We start from the raw sequence: 19,049 nt of genomic DNA, 5'->3' as shown, positions 1-19,049 counted from the left end.
AAAATATTTTAATTCATGACTAATGACATCAGATTTAGACTAATATCATTTTTAAAGTTTCTAATTTATGAAAAACTTTAAATTTTATTATTTTATAATAGTTCAAAATAAAAAAAAATTGATTCATTTTAAATGGTTTAGTTAAAAATGTTATTGAAGAAAAAATCTTTGATTATTTAAAATAAAAAAAATTAATTGAAAAAACTCACGTTATCAAAATATACTGACACTTGAATAGAAACTCAGCGTTCAATAATAACAAAGCATAGAAATTTCATAAAATGGCGCGAAGAAAAAAACAATACCAAGTAAACACCATTTTAGATGGATTTAATATCGAAATTACTCCGTAAAACTTTTAAAATACAACCGTAAGATTTTTCAGCAAACCAACCGCGAACATACTAAATTAGGCCACTGAAATAAGTTTGTCACGGTTGAATTGATTAATACAAACTGACATTGAACTAAAAATTATTGTCGAAGCAACAATGGGTTGTGTGTCATACACGTGCGGTAACGCTAAAAAAATTTGCAAATATGGTTATGACGACCGAGTTCCTCATGATACTTCTCATTGTACGAGTCTTTACAACACTTGACTGTTATATTTATAGGGGTGATACATTGGGAAATATAAAACATGAATAATAGTTAAATAAAAATTCTAAATTACTCACTTTTTTCGGCAGTTTATCCGGAGCACAGCTGTACACGTGCTGACAGGACAGAAGCACTACAACGCTATGCGGCCATTTTGTGAAGTCCCAAGTACAACTGTCTATAGTTGGCGCGCTTTTCTATGGATAAGAAAAAATTCTTTGTTATCAACCATTCGTAATTTAATTTTTTTTAGAATTTTGTATATCAAGCCTTGGTAATACTCGCAGCCAACAAAAAAAGCGGGAAAAAAATTTACCTAGTCATTTTTTAAATTTAGTCTTAATAAATATTTAGAAACATTTTTCTGAAAATTAAGTTAGCCGACATCTAAACTTTTTGAGAATTTTTTTTTATTAATAAAAAATTAAAAGAAAAAATTTCACATCTAAAAAATTTGAAAAACTATACGTGCAATTTTTTAAAAATATTTTTTTTATTGCAAATTCAATTAATTAAAAAAAATGTAAATTTTTCACTATCGGCTAATTTTAGTTTCATTAAATTTTTAGGAAAATTAATTTAGCAGATATTTTATAACTTTTTTAACAAATAGATTATGGCAAAAAAAATAAAAAATAAAATTGGCATGAAGAAATTAAAAAAAAAAAAAGTTCTATTTTTTTTAAATAATTTTTTAGAAAAAATTTGTTTGTTAAAAAAAATAAAAAATAATAAATATTACATATTTACATATGAGTAAAAAAAAGCAAAATGGTTTTCCTTTGTGTTTTATAAATAAAATTAATTATTAATAAAAAAAATCGATTAAATAAAAAAAAATCATAATTTAATTAAGCTTACGTGAATTAGTATATAGGTTCAGTATTTAATACCGCCAACTGCAAAAACCCTTAACTCTTCAGGACATGGGCTATGAGATTTTTTCTCACGCAACAACATTTAACATAATGAATATCGCTGCAGTGCAAGTGAGATACTAAAAAACACCCATGTCCTGACGGGTTAATTTCTAACAAGATAAAATTTATTAACGAATTTAAAAATAACTATTAAAGATAAAACGAGCAACTCTAATAGATAAATGTTTAAAAATATTCATTGATTAATTCTTACAAAAAAAAAAAAAAAAAAAAAAAAAAACAAGTGAGTAAATTTTCCGAAATAATTATCCCCCGACGACTTTGAATATACGCACTCTGTTTACTATGACTGTTTACAAAAATTTTTTACTAACGGACAATGGACATAATTCAACGCATTTAAACTATGTTACTAATACGCGTCACGCAAAAATTTATTCAAATCAAGACACCGACGCCTAACCTCGAATTATTTATGTATTATTTACCGCGAAACAATTAGTAATAATTACAAAAAACAAAAGTGAATCATCCGCGGACACACCGGTTGTTGTACTCGCACGAAGCCGTTGGAACAAATAATGGCGTCTTTGTCATGCGCAGTGGTAAAAGTAGGGGGACGAGAACTGCACTCTCATTGGCCAAGAGAAGTTCATGGCTCATTTGTTTGTGCTCTAAATTCAAATCAAATTATATTTTGTTTGATAACTGAATTTAAACATTTTTATTATAAATAGATATTTTTTACAATCTTACATTAAGGTAAAAAAATTAATAAATTTTTTTTTAATATTTGACATTTGTATTTTTAAAAATATTTATTATACTGAAGTTAGCCGTCAGCGGTAAATTTTAAAAATTTTTTTAACAAATCAGTTACAATAAAAAAATGCTTCTAAAAATTTTTACTTGTAAATTTTATTAATTTTAACATGTGAAAGTTTTTAATTGAATTTTTTTTTTAATATTAATTTAATGCCTATAAAATTCTAAAAGAATTTTTAATATCTGTCAATTTCAGTGTCATAAATATTTTCATAATTTGTTATAGTTATGATTTAAAAAAAAATCTATTAAATTAAAAATTTTCTTTAGAATTTTATCGTAATTAAATTATTTTTAAAAAAAATTTAATTAAAACGTTCCACTGTAAAAATTATTAAAAATTACAAGTGAAAATTTTTAGAAACATTTTTTTATTGTAATTAATTTATTAAAAAAATTTTTAAAATTAACAGCTGACGGCTAACTTCAGTTTATGTATTATATTAAAATGTTCTATCTCTAGATACATAATTAATGCTAGTAAATAATTAATTTTTTAAGAAAATTTATCGAAAGTTTCTTAATTTCAGGGTACATAACATTAATCAAAATGAAATCCTAAAATAATTAGTAGTTATACCTATTTAATTTGAATCATGACCTAGAGCAATGAAAATTTTCGATGTTTTCATCCTTGACAATTTAACGGGAACAGTTAGCAGTAGCGAGTAGCAGAAGCGCCCTGGTATATTATAATATGTACTTGTATTACATAAATATTTCAACAGACGGCGCTGTGAAAAGAAAGAAGATACACTCACACATTTCAGCATCCTCAAGCACACTACACTCATTGAAAAAAAAAAAACATATTTTCTGTGTGTGCGTCGGAATCCACCGTGGTATAGTCACGAATCAATCCGCCATATTGCCTGGCAAGCGAGCCTACGAAAACGCATTCGTGCTCACGTGAAGTAATTATAATTATTTTATTAAATTTACTTAAATAATTACCCAGTGCAGTGTGATACAAATAATTGATATTCGGATACAACCGCCAACAATATAGTTCAAAGTATTAATAATTGGTAAGCTACTAAACACTTAAAAATATTATACCGGCGTCTATAAGTTATCGCCACCCTCGTGTTGCCTCTACAGCTTGCCGCACGGCTTTTTTTCGTTCTGCTTTTTTATTTATTATACAACTCTTTATGTACGTATTAACTAATCATCTCTGTTGTTATTTCATAAACAAATCAACAATATTTTGGAAATTTATCAGCAAATCAACTGATAATCCCGTTTTTATACATAAAAAAATATGGATGTGTGTGTATAGATGTGTACATATATTTTCTTTGAAACAACTATACACATTAAAAATAACTTCCGGCATTTGTGTTGCTCATGGTTGATCATGGCTCATGGTGCATGGTGAGGACAATATGGACGCAGACGAATTCCAAAACTAAACGCTGACTTTTAAAATCCATTGCTTTTTCTATGACGTTGAAGTTAGCAGATACTTGATAATTTTTTTAAATTTCTACATGTCAATTTATTTTTGCCATAATTTATTTGTTAAAAAATTCTAAAAATTAATAAATATCTGCTAAATTAATTTTTATTGCTTTTTTTCAAAAAATTTACACTTACAAATTCTACACTAAAATTACTTTATTAGTTTATTAATAACAATATTAATATCATCTACACAAAAATGCCTTTCATTATTTTTTACTAAAATTTTCATTGTTAAAAATATTTTATTGGTGATCGAGCAACTTGTTGTCTTATTAATATTATTTATCGTTTAATTATGTATGCAATAAGAGCTAGATAATAGTTTAACATATGATTATTCAACAATGTATGTCTAATGTCTGAGAATTACTGTCATCATAATTTTGCTTTTTAATGCATCGTTTTATATTTTTACTGAAAAAATAACTGTTACTGTTTTTTTTTATGCAATCACAGTTACAATATTATTGTTTTAATCTCTTTACGCAGTAAAAATTTTATTTTTATTTTTTCATTCATTGTCAGGATGAAATTACTCCACCGTTTTCTTGTTAATGATGACTTTATCACTAAATACAAGTACTTGTCTGACAATAATCAAAACAATTAGCTGATACTGTAAGCTTCGTTTTATTTTACAATTTTAATCAGTGATATTTATTTTTTGTTTTAGTTGCGGTGATTAAGTAGCTGATTAATAAGTAAAATAATTATTTAATTTTGCTGTAGAAAATATTTATTACTGTTATTTAATTATTAATCTAGTTTATTAAATAGGCTGTCGATTTATGTGAAATCTGGTCTAAAATTAATTTTTTCTTCTAAATATATAAACTGATGACATATTGATTGATTATCGAGTATCAAAAATAGAAAAATATTATTCGGGTAGTTATTGAAACAGATGACTTAAATCACTGATAACAATTTATAAAATTATTTTAATAATTTATTGATTGAGTGATTTTGATAATTTTGTGGTTTTTTTTCCAAAAATCAATATTTTTGCATTTTTTAAATTACAAAATATTATTGTTTAATAAATTACATAAAATTATTACACAATAGTTTTTGCAAACAATTTATATAATTTTTTTAATAATTTAATAATTATTATTATAACAATCTATGTAATTATTTCAATAATTTATTAAGTGACTGATAATTTTATGGTTTTTTTTCATTTTTCTAATTACAAAATATTATTGTTTAATTAATTTAAATAAAATGATTATATAATAGTTTTTGCAAATATTTATATTTCATATGTATTACATTGCAGAAGTGGAGGCTAGACTGACGAGAAGTTGCTTACTACATAAATAGCCTTGACAATAACTCCAAGAGTTTATAATACATGTAATATAAGAGAAAGCTTTAAAGTAATTTGTATTTCGATAAAAAAAAAATTTATTTTTATTATTTTTTTTAGGCTTTATTATTACAAGCACGCGTAGACGTACAGTTTGTTTTTGGTGTTTTGATTTTTTTTTTATCATTTAAAAGGTCTTTATTGTGATAAAAAAAAAAAACATACTTGTACTTTATAATGTTATTTTTAATTAATGAGCAGTCATTATTATTCTTTGATCTACGGATTATTACAATCACAAGAATAATATTTTCAAAGTTACTCAATCATATAAAATATTTTCAACGAGAAAATTATCATCTTTTTGAAGTTTTAGTTTATAGATTGAGATAGTCAATTTTTATTATTTTACTGTTTGATGTTAAATCTTATGAAAATACAATTTTTACTTCCTGTTGACGGTTTAAAATTAATAACGAATCATCGTTTTTTAATTTAATCTAAATTATAAATTTAGATTTAAATAACGTTTTTTTTTCTGTGTTGTAATAAAATATTATCAACATTATTCTACAGCAAAAAATTTCAAGTTCAGTTATATTAGGCTGAACAAGAATTGTTTTCATTTTCAGCGTTGATAAGTCAACAACTAAATCATAAAAATTTTACTTTTAATCAAACAATACTTGTTAACCGTTACCATTTATTTCTTTTAATTATTAGTTTTTTTTATAACCTTACTGATAAGTTAAAAAATTAAACAAGTTGAGTATTTTTTAATTCGTTAGTATTAGAAGCTTAACGTTGAATTGTAATATTTATTAACAGTTAAATTAACTTTTACGTCACTGAAAAAAAACAAAATTATCAATAATAACAAACCATAAATACTAAACTAACATTAATCAAATCAATAATTAAAAAAGGAATTAACAGTTAAAAATAACCGTGATAAGAAAATAGTTTAAAAATCACTTATTATGATCATACAAATCGCAGTTATAATTAAACAGTAAGTAGTCTAAATGACTCACAATGAGTAACAAAATATAGTATCGACTAAATGGCTACTAAAAATTTATCAAAATTTATGATTTTTGGAAAAAAATTTCCCCTTTGAAAACGAGTTATAAATTAAAAAAAAAAACCGTCCACGACACTCAAGCCGATTTTCCGACTCAATCCCTTATGGGAGTATCCCAGATACCTGCTCCAAAAATCCAAAGATTTATCATCTTAAACTTTTCCTTTTCAAGGGCCGGAAAACAAGTCTCTAAAACCGTTCTCGGGTTTTTAACTACTATTTATATTTACTATATAGTCCAACTCAAACAGACAAAAATTTATCTTTTGTACATTATCAAACACACGTGGACTTTTCGATTGCCTAATCGGTTACCACCACATTAAAAAAAAAAACTACTTCTATTCTATAGATATATTCTCACCAAGTTGAAGTTGTAAGTCGTAAGCATACGTAAGCTAATACAAGTTGACGGACATTCCAAGCAGCTATATCTTTTTATACATAGCAAACCTCACGGTGTTATCTGTACATTGAAATCTATCTAGACAAGTGAACTAGGATTTTCTACATTCTATTCCTTTACTATCACCCTATTATTATTCTTTCACTTTAATCAGCCAGCAATACATAAAAAAAAAAAAAATAAATAAATAAATAAAGCAATAAAACAATAATTGGCAGATTTAATTTTTTCTCTTGAAATTTTTGTCAAAAACTTTCTCTTTTATTACTAAAAAAAAAAAAAAAAAATTTACATATTTAAAATATTTTATTTCAAAAGCTCTTTTGATCAAACTCAATAGACTCCAATTAGTTCCGCATAATAAATAAAAGTACGCATCTGTTGATGTGTTTAAATTAAAAAAAAGAAAACTCTTAGCACCTATATGTAAATGTAATGAAATGTAAATGTAATTATAAAAATTAATAGTTATTGAATAATTCAACCAAAAAGGCTATCAAGGGCAATTTAAACTCAGCAAGTTGAGCAATAGTTTTCCTACCTGCGGCAGTTCTTATCAAGTTATTCTCGCCTGATATAAAGTCGAACGGCACGACAACCGCTGCCTGCTGCGTACCTCGAGTATATAGTCAGTATTGTATTATTATTATACATAAAGACACGTAGTACTCAGCGCGTCTGCGTGCCGCTGTGGGTAGACCAGTGTCCAGTTGCTTTTCTGCTGTAAGACCACGTGCAGGAAGTTTGAGCCGCTGCTCTGTCACAGATCCAGTATTATATCTTATATCGCGATCACCACTACTCGCGGATACTGTGCAATAATTATTGTGATAACAGATTTGTTGTTTTTTCGTTTTTATTTATTGTAATAATTAATTAATCTATTTATTTATTCATTCTAGTTAATTTGATTGTTTGCCGGCGAGTATTCTTCAATATAATTAAATTTTATTTTATTTTATTTGAATCAATATGGATTTTGCTTCGGTAAGTTTGTTATAGTTTTATTTTGATCGTTTTTAACAGCAAATTTTATTATTGAGTAAATAATTGGATTTTAAAATTTGAATTATGAATAAATAAATAGTTCATTAAATTTTATAGGAATTTTTTGTCAAAATCATGAAATTAATTTCGATATAATTATAAATATTGTATTATTTTTTATGGATGTAATTTAATTGAATTAATATTAATTTTTCAATAACCATATGTCCCAGTAGGTGTATGCGTTGATCATCAAATCTAAATTGATTGATTTTAAAAAGAATTAAATAAAAATTTAATTTACAGTGATTTTATTTCCTGCAATTAAAATTTTCGACAGTTGTTTATTACTTTGTATGATTTATCGTTTTATTGTTTAAAGTAAAATAATAGCAATAGTAGTTATTGATAAAGTTTGATGGTATAAAAAAAAAAATAGTTAAATTGTTATTGCTGTTGTTATTATTCTCACTGTATGTGAATAGTATGTGTATGTTGTATAAAGTTTAGCTGATATTTTACGTCAGCTTGTGCATGTGAATTGGCCATACGAATAAAACCGGTCGCCCGCACTTGAGGCAACTTCTTTGAGAAAGTTCAACGAGATTTTTGCTCTCGTATATTACATTCTCTTCGTATTGGTCTCTCAGAGTCTGCCAATTCAAGAACACACGTGGCAAAATTTCGCTATTCAATAGCTGTATTATCAATTGATCAATTTAGTTTTTGATTAATATTTAAAATGGTAAAATTTTATATTTTTTCAAATTAATTACCACGTAGCTTTAATACAATCAAGTGTACTAATGGCAAATAATCGATGGCTGCTAAAAGTAACTTAAAAACAAGTTTTTCTTTATCGATAATGTTAATTACTTCGAGCTATTAATTTTATTTCTTTTGTATACTATTGTTGTGGACAATTTATTTTTTTTTTTTTTTTTTGCAACTCTAACTTACTGCATACGGAATTTATTGTAACTTTTAATAGCTCACAAAATTGTATTATGCAATTTTTTATAAAAACAAAAAACACCTGTTGATGTTAAATCAATTAAAAATAATATTTTGAGTGTAAAATAATTATTTTCGTTTCAGCTTTTAACATCTTTGCACAAAAACGGCTACCGTGGACACCAAACATGTCTGTCAAAAATATCCAGTTAATGAAGTGGAGCTTCCCGGCATTTGCGTTTATCATTGGATTTTTTTGGTACAAACGTCGAGCATTAGATCGAATTGACCCCGGTGGGATACCCAGGTCAGATAAAAGTTCACTACCGAAAGAATCAATCACTGATAAATCAAACGGCGACATAAATTCATCTAAAAAGAACGACTTGGACTCGTACGATTCCGGAATTCACGTTGAAAAATCATTAAACTCACTGAGCCTATTGGACCGGACTCCACCGAATGAGCAAGTGGTTGCTTTCAGTCCCCGCAAAGTTAGCGAGAGCTTAGATATACCGATGAAGAAATCTGACTCAATGTCAATCAGGTCGCGAAAATCTTCGGGCAACAGCATACCTTGGTACGAGGACGTTGAAGGTTTGCCCGACATGAAGGAAGTTGTTCTGGGCAGCAACCCTAAATCTTCAAGCTTCGACAGAATGATCCGCAAGAAACCTCCGGTTATTCTTGAAAATATCGAAGACAATAACACCACTAATAACAACAACAATACTGACGAGCAGCAAGTTTCTGGGAGGAAAGTTGTTGTCAGTAAATTTGAAGCGAGTGTTCAGCAGAAGCAAGTTGATAATAAGGAACAGAATGAGCTGCAAAAGCCGATTAAAGAGGAAGGCCATAAAGTTGAATCAGAGGAACAAGATGAATTACAGCAAACAGTTGTTGCTTCGCCTCAAACCAGGTCACGTTCAATTAGCATTGAAACTTGTGAGAAAACAAACGATACTGCTTCCGCTGGAGATGAGACTAAAACGGGTCAGGTTTTGTTTGAACGAGATTCTGCAAATCATAGTCCTGTTTCCGGAGTATTAGACGGCAGTGTCAATGATGACATCAGGAGCGAAGGCAGCACTGACAGTGGAAAAGGTAATTTTTTTTTTTTTTTTATTATATTTTATTTAGCATTGAAATTATTGTTTTATTTTAAATCTTTGGTTCAACAGGTGGAAGCATAAATGGAAAAGTATCAAAAAATAATAGCAAAACATTTTATGAATTTTTAATCCCGGAAAAATTCGTCGGAAAACTTATTGGAAAACACGGTGCTTCAATAAAGATCCTGAACGATCAGGCAAATGTTAATATTACCTTTGACTTTCATCCATTAGATGAAGACTTGAGATTATGTATAATTGAAGGGCTGCCGGAAAATATTGCGACAGCGTTGGACCTGATCAGACAAAAGTTCCCTAAAAAAGCTTACCCAGGGTTTACACTTGAACAAATTAATATTAGGACATTGCCCGAAGAAATAACTTGGGTACCAGAATTGATGCAGCTGCAATTAGTTGAAAATCTTAATAATGATGTAATGGTGTGTCATATTTTACAACCAAATCGTTTATTCATACAATTAATCACACATCCTACGTATCCTTCATTGAAGCTATTAGATTACAATTTGACACAATTCTATAGCACTGTCGAATCACCTCATGTGCCAGACCAACTTACCCGTAAGTGTCTTCATTCATATATTCATTCAACAATCTACCCCTTCAATCTTTTATTTTCTTTTATTATCTACATTAATTCGTTATTATTTTTATATACATTAATTTTTTTTTTTATTTATAGGCGGTATGATTGTCGTCGCACGGTGGTGTAATAAATGGGTGAGAGCGTACGTAGAAGAGCCAGATGTTGATGGTTTACAGCATTTATTACGTTTACTTGATTATGGGGGTTTCTGGAAATTTAGTAATGCTGAACTTCGTCAAATTAGATCTGAATTTCTTACATTGCCTTTTCAAACTCTAGAAGTTAATTTAGCTTATGTAAGACCCATTAATGGTAAGTGAAAATTTTTATTATTTATATTTGCCTATGTTCATTTAAAATCCACTTTAAAGAAAAAAAAAAAAAAATTATTTCGTAATGTTTGTAATATTAAATTGAATTTTTTATTAGGTGAATGGACGCAAGAAGCGTACGATGTAGTATTTCAAATTTGTACTAATCGTATTGGTCAAGCACAGATTGAAGCATACACTACTACTGAAGTTTTCATCAGTTTATATATTGAATTACCCAAATACGGAGTAAGTTATCGAGTTATTGATTTATAATTAATAATAATTAACTACACGAAAACAAGATGACACTAGATATCATCCAAGATTGTACTGAGTGAAAAAAAAAAATTTCACACAGTACCTAGTATAATCCAGATTACAATGAGTATAATCCAGATATCACCCAGTATAATCTGGATTATACTAGCTACTATCTGAAAATTTTTCAGTCTTAATTTATCATAGAACTAAAAATTAAATTTTTTTTTCTTTTTAAATATTTCAGGTGATATCCCTCGCAGATGAATTAATAGCACGTGGTTACGCAGAGTCTGTAAGTTTTGAAGAATTGTTAGCCGAGCATTATACGCCGTTGGTAACATAATCTGTGTGATTTTTAAAATAGACTCCGTACCTGCGTAAGTCAGATAGGATTATTACTATTGATAAATAATTATAAATGTGTGATTTAAAGCGTAAATGTATGAATGATTTATATATTTTAATGGCAATAAGTTGATCATTTCGTTTTAAAAACTTTTCATATTTTCTACCGTATTTAAATAAATTTCTAAGTTTCAAATATAGTTAAAAAAAAAAAAATATATATATATATTTCATTCAAATTTACAACAATCATTCGTTTAAAAATTAATATTTATTCTCTCTTATGACATTTCATATTTAACAATGCATGATTACTTGTTTTGTAATATATTTTATCGGCGTACGTCGAAAGTCGATTTAAGATATTAAAGATTAAAGATGCATTTTCTAACTTAATTAAGACTACTTCTACGTAAATCTTAATTTATTTCGAAGATTTAATGCAACGCGTTTTACAAATTAAATTAATAAGATAAATCTTATTTAATTAGAGTATTCAAGAGCCATTGAATACTGATAGTATATAATGGATATTAGTTCAAGTAATCTTTTCTTCGAATAGATTAAGTTGATTGTGGTTTTTTTTACAATTATTAATTTTTTCTCTTTTTTGCATTATGACAATAGCTCTGCATTTAATAATTAAATTAAGAAAGAAAAAAAAATTTTTTCATTGATATTTAATTGAATTTTACGACAGATAAAAAAATTCATAGAGAAATATAACAATTAAATCTATAATGATAACATAAGAATGTAGAGTTATGCTTTTTACGAGACTTTCAGGCTTATTTTGGTCATCATACATCTTTCTGTAAATATTGTATCATTATATATCAGCTTATTAAATATTTATACTTTATTATATATATCAATGAAGCGCATTGATGAATAAAAATATAAAAAAAATAATTTGATAATGATGAATGATGATGATGATAATACTGATGCGGATGATGAGTTTAGTTGTAGAAGTTAATACGAGTTAACTAAAATGCGTTCTGTTTATTCATTTTTAAAATATTTTCAGTCTTAGACATAAAACTAATAACTTTTCTTTGCTCATAATTTTTTTTCCCTTGTTTTTATCGTACGAAATAGAATTTATGACGATTAAAAAGTATAATTGTAACAACAATAATAATAACACTTATTTTGAGCGTTAAAAACTCTCTACATAGAATTAAAATAATAAATCTCGATAGCTGGGAGTTGAAATTTTCAGGACGATTAAAGAATACATAATTGATCATTATTATTCTGATGATAATAATAATGCTATGAATAATTATAGCGATAATAATAAAAAAAAAAATAAGTATCATAGGATAGAAAAATTAATATTACAGAAAAAAAAAAGTGTCGGAAATAATAAAAGAAGAATATTTTACAATGCCTCAAGTTATTAAAAAATGTCTATATAATTGTTATTCAATATTTTTTCATATAATTTTCATACGTAATTTTTGATATATATCTATCTGATAATTATAATAGTAATAATTATTATTATCTCGTTAATAATCGAGACATACTTTAAATTTTTATACTACAAAATAAAATAAAAAAAAAAAAAAAAAAAAAAAAAAATTAAAAACTTTTAAAAACTTGGATTGAAGTGACATAAAAATAGAAAACATTTTCATTTGAATAAAATGTGTAATGGATTTATACGAAAAGTTAAAAATGTAGAATTTAGAGTAGAATTTTTTTATTTTTATCTACCAAGAAGCAATGATTATAGTTGTTTTGCTGATTTTTCGTTGATTATTATTTTTTTTTTTTTTTTATTTAATAATAATAATTGTGCAGCCGATAAGTCTCGTTAAGGGTGCATTTTTTCTTTTATTTTGAATCAATATTTATAAATTTTTAGAGACTGAATAGGCGCACTAAATTTATCAAACAAAAAATTATAATAATTAAAACAAAATAATTAGTATAAAAATATCTACGTGATTAAAACAGATATTTGTGCTCAGCTTAACTTCCAAAAAACAATTTTTTATGACACGTTGAATGAGATACACAGTGACTGTTGATTTCAGAACTGAAAATTTAAAAAAAAATACCAATATTTTTCTAGATATATTATTACTATTATTATTATTATCACAATTATTATAATTAATATTATTACTACTAAGAAACGGCTGACGAGTGATTGCAACATATTACATAACTAACACGTTATTATCAACGAGATGTTAGTCATTTTTTTATCCGTTTTATTGTTATTTTTTTTTTTATTAATCACATAATCGTAGTAGTGAAGACATGATTTTCTTCTTCTATTGGATTGCAAAATAAGTATCGATTAATCTTAAAAAAAAAATAAAGTATTTAATGGTCTGAATTGATATCTATAATTAACATCGAAGGAAAAAAAAAGGTTTTAAATTTTTTTAAAACTTCTTTAAATTTATGTACATAAAAATATCAATTTAATGACCCAGCTATCAGTTAACTTATCACTATTATTTTAATTATTATTATTCTTATTTCTGTCGAAAGAAGTAGTTATTTGTACATATACTTCAATGTAGTAATCTTTGGCGTTTTCATTAATAAAAAAATAAAAAAAAAAAAAAAAAAAAAAACAATAATAATTTTTCATTGTTCCTTTACTGGTTTTATAATTTTAAATATTTTGTCATAATTAATAATTTTCAATTACAATAAATAATTAAAAAATGATATTTATCATTAATACTTATTGATAGCCGTAAAGAGTTTGTTCTGAAGGATAGAATGATCTCAGCACGCGGCATCGTTCGCCATTGATCCACAAACTTTTGCGCTTAACCATTATTTCATGTTGGATTTTTTTGTATGACTTCTCAAGTGTTTCTGTTATATTTTTAGTGTTATTTATTTTAGTTGACAATGCACTTACGCCTATTGAGATATCTTTAAGTTCATCGATTAAACTGTTGAATAAAAATTTCATTTAAATTAAATCCTCATGTCAGTGGAAAATTTTTAACTTCTTGTTTTATAAATATTCTAATAAACATATTCAAATTTGGATATTAAAGTTAATTGTATAATTTTAATTAGTTTTTAAATCATAAAATTTCAAAATTAAAATAAAAACTCATGTTGTTTAAAATCTGTGATTTATTTGATGTCTAAATCAATGTCTATGAATCAATAACAAACCATCATTATATGTCAACAATGTACAAAAAAGCAATTATAAAATACAATTTTTTTTTTGTTTTCTTTGGGTCTTAAAATCTTACGTTCTTAGAATATTTAACTTGTTAAATACATCACAAAAAAATTAAAATTTTTTTTTATATATAAAAATTAATATACAATAAATAAATAAATGTACCTTTGAATGGTTTCATAAAGTTATCTATATATTGACTAAATTTAATTTACGGATCAGATTTTTTTATGCGATTGTAATACAGCGCGAGTTTATTTGGACTATGGTGTCTATATAAAACCATTCAAAGGTACATTTATTTTTTTATTTTTATAAAAAAATTTTTTTTTAATTTTTTTGTGATGTTTTTAAGAAGTTAGATATTATAAGAATGTAAGATTTTAATACCTTTAAAAAAAAAAAAAAAAAAAAAAAAGTATTTTATAATTGCTTTTTTGCCTATTGTTGACATATAATGATAGTTTGTTATTGATTTATAGAGGCCTGATGAAGTTGAAATTATCAACAAATTTAATTTTTTATTATTATTTAATGGCTGAGATCTGAACATTACTTTACCTTCAAAATAACTCAATTACTCTAATTAAAATTCTAATTTTTAACATTGAATATTTTCATCGCTGACTCGAGGGTTAAAATATTTTTACTGTAAATTTAAATAGAATAAAATTAATAAAAAATGAATAAATACCTAAACTGTGGAATATCTCGACAATGCTCAATATTAAGACGTTCTAAACGCATACCCAAACGAGTCTGAGCGCATTTACTTGGCGCGTCTAATTTTCTTATTGCCTTAGAAGTATTTACAATAACTTTCTCCGAATCAGCTAAAGATTTTGAACACTAAAAATAATATTTTATATTGCATATTAAAAATAATTAACTGAAAGAATACAATAAAAATATAAAGCAATATTTAATACAATCAGAAAACATAAATATGTGCTAAATTTATACAAAAACTTCCATAATAAATAAAATAAATATTCCTTTGTATGTAAGAATATTTATTTTCATTTAATCACTTCATTTGGTCATAAGTCATAATTATAATAATTAGTGTATAGTAAATATTTACTAGAACAATAAAAAATAAAAAATTAATAGATTACCTCAAGTAAAGCTTGTTCAAGTCTCCTACAGGCTTGGTCAGTCTCGTTGAATTTATTTGTTAAAGAAATGTCAACTTGACAGGCTTGTAGTAGCAAATCCTTGACAAGTTTATCAATATGGTCTCTAATAGTCGTTTTTAGTACTCGAGATCTGTTGATTGCTATTTGAGCGTATGCTATTGATTCGTCGGTAAATTGTTCATGTCCTACTGGTGTACATTGTCTAATTAGGAATAATTTTTATGATTAATTAATAAAATATATTACAATAAAAATTGTAAAATATAGTTGTTATTTAATTAATTTTAATAATACCCAGCGGGTAACTGTGCACATCCTGGTTTCCATTCCAGATTTTTAGAACTATTATTTAAAGCAAGGCAACCTGCGTCAATATGATAAGCATCCTTCTTGCATGACCAATCATATTCAACTCGTTGCTTAGCTTCCTTCAATTCATTTAATTGTTGTTTTATTCTTTCGATATATTTTTTATTCAATTTTAATTTTTCTTTACAAAGTTTTTCCTCCTGAATTTTATCATTATCATTATTATTATTATTATTATTATTATTATTATTATTATTATTATTATTATTATTATTATTATTATTATTATTATTATCATTATTATTATTATTTGTTATTAATTGCTCAGGGGGGTTTTCCCCGGAGTCCGACTCTCCGAGGGCCCAGCCTGAGCGCCATCCATTACTGCTGCACCACTCCGCACAACAAGGCGGTTAGTGAGTGCAGCAGGCCAAATTCATTTGCCTAAGTAGACGCAGGGATCCCAAAATGACAGCCTTTTGCATCCGCACTGCTAGAGACACGGCTGCTGAACTGCAAACCGGTATCTTCGCAAGTGAAGACACAAAAGACTGTTTCATCCCTCCAAGGACGCCGACAACCAAAACGACGAGCTTGACACGGTAACCTGGGTTATTATTATTATTATTATTATTATTATTATTATTATTATTATTTTGTTATTAAATGCTCAGGGGGGTTATCCCCGGAGTCCGATTCTCCGAGGGCCCAGCCTGAGCTCCGTCCGTTACTGCTGGACCACTCCGCACAACAAGGCGGTTAGTGATCACAGCAGGCCAAAGTCATTTCCCTTAAGAGACGGAGAGAACCAAGTAAAACAGCCTTCTGCATCCTAACTGCCAAGAACTCAGCTTTTGATGAGCAAGCTGGAACTTTGGCAAGTGAGGATACAAAAGACTGTTTCATCCCTCCTAGGACGCCAACAATCAGGACGACAAGCTTGACACGGTAACCTGGGTAAAGTTTGCCAATTTCAAACAGGAGATCCTGATATATTTGTCTTTTGTGCTCTTCTTTGGCTGAGATGTTGTATTCAGCCGGGGCCGAGAACTCAATGACATAAATGTCACGAGTGGCCTTGTCGAAGAGCACAATATCAGGTTTGTTGTGATCTATCCGCCGGGTTGTTGCAAATGGCATGTTCCAATAAATTTTGCAACTGTCATTCTCAACAACCTGGGGAATATCTCCTGGCAAATAAGGCAGCACTGGTGTCACGTCAATACCGTAGCAATGACGAAGATAGTAGTACAGTACTCTCAGGGCAGCATTGTGACGCTGGATATATGCACCTCTCGCCAGCACTGGACATGCCGACAAAAGGTGCATAAGCGTCTCCGGATGTTGTCTACACCTCCTACAGGACGTGTCCGGAAGCTGCACCTGGAGCACCTTGCTACGGTACTCAAGAGTGTTAATGACACCATCTTGGCAGGCAAATATGAACCCTTCAGTCTCGGACATCAGGCCCGCTGACTTTAAGAAGGAAAACGTCAGCTGGATGGACAAGCCATGATCACGCACGTGTTTAAAGAACACGCTGTGCATGGACTTGTCCATCAGTTCGCCAAGGAGTAGTTTTTCCTCGGCGTTCCTGATGACGCTCTTAAATTCCTCCTTTCGGAGTTCCATAAGAGGAATATTATATTATTATTATTATTATTATTATTATTATTATTATTATTATTATTATTATTATTATTATTATTATTATTATTATTATTATTATTATTATTATTATTATAAATTATTATTATAAATATTATTATTATTATTATTATTATTATTATTATTATTATTATTATTATTATTATTATTATTATTATTATTTATATAAATGAATATAAAAATACTTTAAGAATTTCTTCGGTAACTGCATCATGAACTAGATCATGCTCTAATCTCGTATTTCTAAGACACTTCAAGTCTTGATCGATTTTTTTAATCGATTCTATCGCACGATCACTCTTCATCAATTGCTGAATTAAATTTTTAATACTTTCCAGTTCATCAATCAAGTCTTTATTAATCTGCTCCAATTCACGCTTCCGGTTAAATAAAGCACGTGCGTTGATAGTTAGATAGAACTTGTTGTTCAATTGATTTTCGTCCACTCGGTGGTAAATTTCATTTTGGATTTGCTCTAATGAAAAAGCTTCATCTCTACCCAAAATCAAAATTTTAAAAATACAAGCCTAAATTTACTGAATTTAAAATTATTGAATTTAGTTTTCTAACTTGATATCGTTGATCGGCTGGAAAGCATTCTGAGATGCAGCTTCATTGTGCAGATACCACTCGCCAGGACTGAATCGTGAGACGGTAAATTTATCCACTGATGGTCTAGACCTGGTTCGTTGGGCGAGGGTTGCCCATTTATCTAGAGGCAATGAACAGTCAGATGCTCTCACAACCGAATCTTGGTACAGTTTTTTTTCAGCTGCTTCTTTTTCTGATTCGTCAGCTTGTGGTTCTTGAAATTCCTTTAGAAAATTCAGTATTAAAATTGAAGCTATTATTTACAAACAGGTCTTATCTGTTTTAATCAATAACTAGCAGCCTTGCAGTCACTATGTGATTGCTGTGATTTGTGAGCAATAAATAAATAATATTTTGCTTTATTAAATTATAAATTTTGTTAAATTGCAATGTACTTTTTTAACTATTGACGTTTTGAACGATATAAGCTCATCCCGATGTTACACTCATCAAGAGCTTTCATTTGAGTACCCACATGTATTTTTGATATATTTTTCATATATACATATATATAATATATGAAAAAATAATGTGGGTACTTAAATAAAAGGTCTTGATGAGTGTAACATCGGGATGAGCTTATATCTTAAAAAATGTCATTAGTTGACAAGATACTTATCATCATAAATTGACTATTGGTCAAAATTATATGAAACCTTATTTATAATAAAATTTTTTATTAAGAATTTAAAGTTTAAATACTTTAAATCCAGTCATTATAAATATACCTCTTTCTCATTTTCCGATGGAAGAAATGAAACTTTTGGTGCTGTAGAAAATTCTTCTTTATTATTATTATCATAATTATTCGATAAAAAATTTTTATCATCATCATAAACTGGACTATGATCAATACTTTGTCGATAAAATTGTTTAACTGGTTTACATCTCGTTATACTAGACATTTTAAAATGATAATATATCGCTTAAAAAAAGTTATATAAACATATGTTAGTTAGCCTAATAATTTATGAGTAAATGAATTAATTAGTTAAAAAAAATGAATATT

At 27.3% G+C, this 19,049-nt stretch overlaps 3 protein-coding genes across 6 annotated transcripts in view; 1 reads left to right on the top strand and 2 right to left on the bottom strand.

Annotated features, from left to right (window-relative positions):
- LOC141529506 (tubulin monoglutamylase TTLL4) overlaps nucleotides 1-1,618 on the bottom strand; it is a 123,841-nt gene extending 122,223 nt beyond the window's left edge. Inside the window, exons 1-2 of one of the 3 annotated variants that reach the window (XM_074246055.1) lie at nucleotides 1,465-1,618; nucleotides 681-800 (exon numbers count right to left, since the gene is read on the bottom strand). The gene's annotated coding sequence lies outside the window, so the exon portion shown is untranslated. Of the gene's footprint in view, nucleotides 1-209; nucleotides 565-680; nucleotides 801-1,464 lie in introns of those variants that run through there. The other 2 variants (XM_074246057.1, XM_074246056.1) reach the window with 2 other exon arrangements.
- Nucleotides 1,619-3,158: 1,540 nt separating this feature from the next.
- Nucleotides 3,159-12,476, top strand: Spoon (A-kinase anchor protein spoonbill). 2 transcript variants are annotated; one of them, XM_074246050.1, is made up of 7 exons: nucleotides 3,159-3,337; nucleotides 7,481-7,565; nucleotides 8,664-9,623; nucleotides 9,701-10,213; nucleotides 10,335-10,550; nucleotides 10,668-10,798; nucleotides 11,058-12,476. In XM_074246050.1, exons 3-7 carry the CDS (start codon nucleotides 8,708-8,710, stop codon nucleotides 11,154-11,156), a joined length of 1,875 nt encoding a protein of 624 aa, XP_074102151.1. In that variant the 5' UTR covers nucleotides 3,159-3,337; nucleotides 7,481-7,565; nucleotides 8,664-8,707; the 3' UTR covers nucleotides 11,157-12,476. The 2 variants fall into 2 exon arrangements, with proteins under 2 accessions (XP_074102151.1, XP_074102152.1); XM_074246051.1 differs by lacking the exon at nucleotides 7,481-7,565.
- Nucleotides 12,477-13,206: 730 nt separating this feature from the next.
- On the bottom strand, nucleotides 13,207-18,945 carry LOC141529835 (tektin-4-like). Its single transcript, XM_074246551.1, has 7 exons — nucleotides 18,880-18,945; nucleotides 18,020-18,264; nucleotides 17,635-17,944; nucleotides 15,767-15,981; nucleotides 15,452-15,674; nucleotides 15,028-15,182; nucleotides 13,207-14,088 (listed from the first exon to the last, which is right to left on the bottom strand). The coding sequence occupies exons 1-7, from the start codon at nucleotides 18,943-18,945 to the stop codon at nucleotides 13,872-13,874; spliced, it is 1,431 nt and encodes a 476-aa protein (XP_074102652.1). The 3' UTR covers nucleotides 13,207-13,871.
- Between the last annotated feature and the right edge of the window lie 104 nt (nucleotides 18,946-19,049).

The sequence above is a fragment of the Cotesia typhae genome, unplaced genomic scaffold, assembly GCF_013202065.1.
Source record: "Cotesia typhae breed Kobodo isofemale line unplaced genomic scaffold, CoteBio_Ctyphae contig_48, whole genome shotgun sequence".
In the NCBI taxonomy this organism is placed as follows: Eukaryota; Metazoa; Arthropoda; class Insecta; order Hymenoptera; family Braconidae; genus Cotesia; species Cotesia typhae.
The sequence above is the reverse complement of the archived record's forward strand: the minus strand, read 5'-3'. Positions and strand labels throughout refer to the sequence as shown.